This window comes from Histoplasma capsulatum, genomic scaffold (assembly GCF_000149585.1).
Source record: "Histoplasma capsulatum NAm1 scaffold_1 genomic scaffold, whole genome shotgun sequence".
NCBI classification, from domain to species: Eukaryota; Fungi; Ascomycota; class Eurotiomycetes; order Onygenales; family Ajellomycetaceae; genus Histoplasma; species Histoplasma mississippiense.
This window is the reverse complement of record NW_001813982.1, coordinates 4,536,900-4,539,282: the sequence shown is the minus strand read 5'-3', so window position 1 is coordinate 4,539,282 and position 2,383 is coordinate 4,536,900. Positions and strand designations below refer to the sequence as shown.

Below are 2,383 nucleotides of genomic sequence, written 5' to 3'. Positions count from 1 at the left end.
AGCTCTTTTATTAGTAGCCACTGTTCAGCCACGTTGCGCGAAACTGTGTATACGCTGATACGGCACATACCTTTTGGGCATCAAAAACCCAGAGGAAGTACGGGTCGTCCTCAAACGCTTTTTGGACAATCTCCACAGAGTAAGGGATATCCTCCTTAGCCAACTTGCTTATCTCGAACGCCATTTCGGATATGTTGTCGAATTCCAGAGTGAGAAAATGCCTTGACGATCCGGATCTATTTGCAAACAACTAGAACCGAGGGCGGATTTTGTGTCAGTAGATTTCCAAATACACCACGTGACCCTTCACCAGGACCTCGGTATAAGTTAGCTTGCTGAATAAGAGCCGCGGAAAAATTTTGAACCACATTTGATTCTTCGTTGTGGAAAATCTCCAAGGTCTGGGGGGATGGAGGCTTTGTCGCGGTAGCCTAACTTTAAGCATCCAGTCCCTAAACGAATGCGAAACCTTTTCAGGTATGTAATAGGTTTGCCATATAAACTTGCTAGCATGTGCTTGGAAGGACTTTTGCTCCACGCCCCCCTACTTGCCACCGGTTCCCTTATGCACACAAAGGTGCTATGATTAATGCTAGTAACTTTGATGCAGTATGGGTACTCTGATCCAAAAAGGGTCCCACAAAGGGGCCGTTCCCTAGTCTGCAGCCTTGATATTACCTTATGCCCATGCGGTGGAGCAATTGAAGCGATACACTGGCAATGCAGCCATTGACCTTGAAGAATTTCACAAAGCTCAGGCCCTTTGTATTGGGAAACAACTGGAAGAAAGACTGGGCCTGGAACAGTAGCTACCGGCACTAGCCATTGCTTCGGAAGGCGCGGGAGTTCCCTCAGACAGTCTTCAGTACGTGGGCCCTATGGTGACATCATTCATCACCCACGGCCCCTGCTTCGACGTATTCGGTTCAGTTTTACGATAGGAGAGTATGCGAGGAATGATGATGGATTCAATCCACGGTAGCCCGCCTCCTCGGATATCGCAAAAGCTAATTTGCAGAGATACAAAACTCTGACCTCCTGTCCCTTTCAAGGCCATCTCGAGAAGGTTTTGAGTTTTAACTCCAGTGATTGATATCAGCATCTCAATCTGGCATCCTACTGTTTCCACTGCCTGGCTGTTCGTCTCCTTTCATCTGCAAGTTGCTAACAACATACTGTCCTCACCCAAATCCAATGTCGGGGGAAACATCAAACTCCCCGGTCCACGAAGATCGGAACCCCCAGAATGCGGAATATGAAACGGACGGAAGTGATGTATCTAATGACGATAATGCATCCACATCCGACGAAAAGAGCAACAGATTCAACTTCGCCAGATCTTTAACCCGAAATCCACTGCCAGAACTCTCAACAATAGCATCCGTCTTTTCCAATGGCAACCAGTATCCACCAGGGGACGGCTTGCAGCGAAGAGACACTGTGGCTAGCCTTCGACTGGGGGACGCTGTCTTAAACCCTTCCAATCCACAATTTGATTTCTTCAAATGGGCTCACAAGCTGATGAGATTAATGGAGGAAGAGGGTATAAAGAGACGTCGTACGGGCATTACTTTCAAAAACCTTAGCGTGTACGGTTCCGGTTCTGCTTTGCAATTGCAGAGCACGGTTTCTACCCCTCTTATGGCCCCATTCCGCTTTCGCGAAACCTTCGGCATCGGCCAGAAAAATCACAAGCGAATATTAAAGGATTTTAATGGGAACATCAGACAAGGGGAAATGCTCGTCGTCTTAGGTAGACCTGGGAGTGGGTGCAGTACGTTTTTGAAGTCTATTTGCGGAGAAACACATAATCTTGTGCTGGGAAAAGACACAGAAATCCATTACAACGGAATTCCACAAGAAACCTTCAAAAAAGAGTTCCGAGGGGAGGCTGTTTACAGTGCGGAGGATGAAAATCATTTTCCTCATCTCACGGTCGGCCAGACTTTGGAGTTTGCTATTGCTTGCCGGACACCAGCTGCTAGGGTCATGGGAATGACAAGGAAAATGTTTGCGCGTCATATAACGAAAGTTGTCATGGCTATATTTGGCTTGAGTCATACAGTCAACACTAAGGTTGGTGATGATTATGTGCGAGGTGTTAGCGGTGGTGAACGAAAACGTGTCAGCATTGCGGAACTTACGTTGTCTGGTGCACCGGTAGCCTGCTGGGACAATTCAACCAGAGGATTGGATTCTGCCACAGCCCTTGAGTTCACCCAAGCCTTGCGGGTCGGAGCTGATGTTATGGGAGGCACTTATGCAGTTGCCATTTACCAGGCAAGCCAGGCAATCTACGATATCTTCGACAAAGCCATTGTTATCTATGAAGGGCAATCGAAATATACTTCGGGCTGCTAGCGCTGCGAAGAAATACTCGAGA

At 47.6% G+C, this 2,383-nt stretch overlaps 2 protein-coding genes across 2 annotated transcripts in view; one reads left to right on the top strand and one right to left on the bottom strand.

The window, feature by feature from the left end:
* Window positions 1-10: 10 nt before the first annotated feature.
* HCAG_01287 (predicted protein) lies at window positions 11-370 on the bottom strand (the record flags this gene model as incomplete). Its single annotated transcript, XM_001544190.1, has 3 exons — window positions 11-43; window positions 71-236; window positions 294-370. The coding sequence occupies 3 exons, from the start codon at window positions 368-370 to the stop codon at window positions 11-13; spliced, it is 276 nt and encodes a 91-aa protein (XP_001544240.1).
* Window positions 371-2,037: 1,667 nt separating this feature from the next.
* HCAG_01286 (hypothetical protein) overlaps window positions 2,038-2,383 on the top strand; it is a gene marked incomplete at both ends in the record, with an annotated part of 2,835 nt that continues 2,489 nt past the window's right edge. The window contains one exon of the mRNA XM_001544189.1: window positions 2,038-2,319. Within this exon, the coding sequence (XP_001544239.1) occupies window positions 2,038-2,319 (282 nt within the window). The remainder of the gene's footprint in view (window positions 2,320-2,383) is intronic.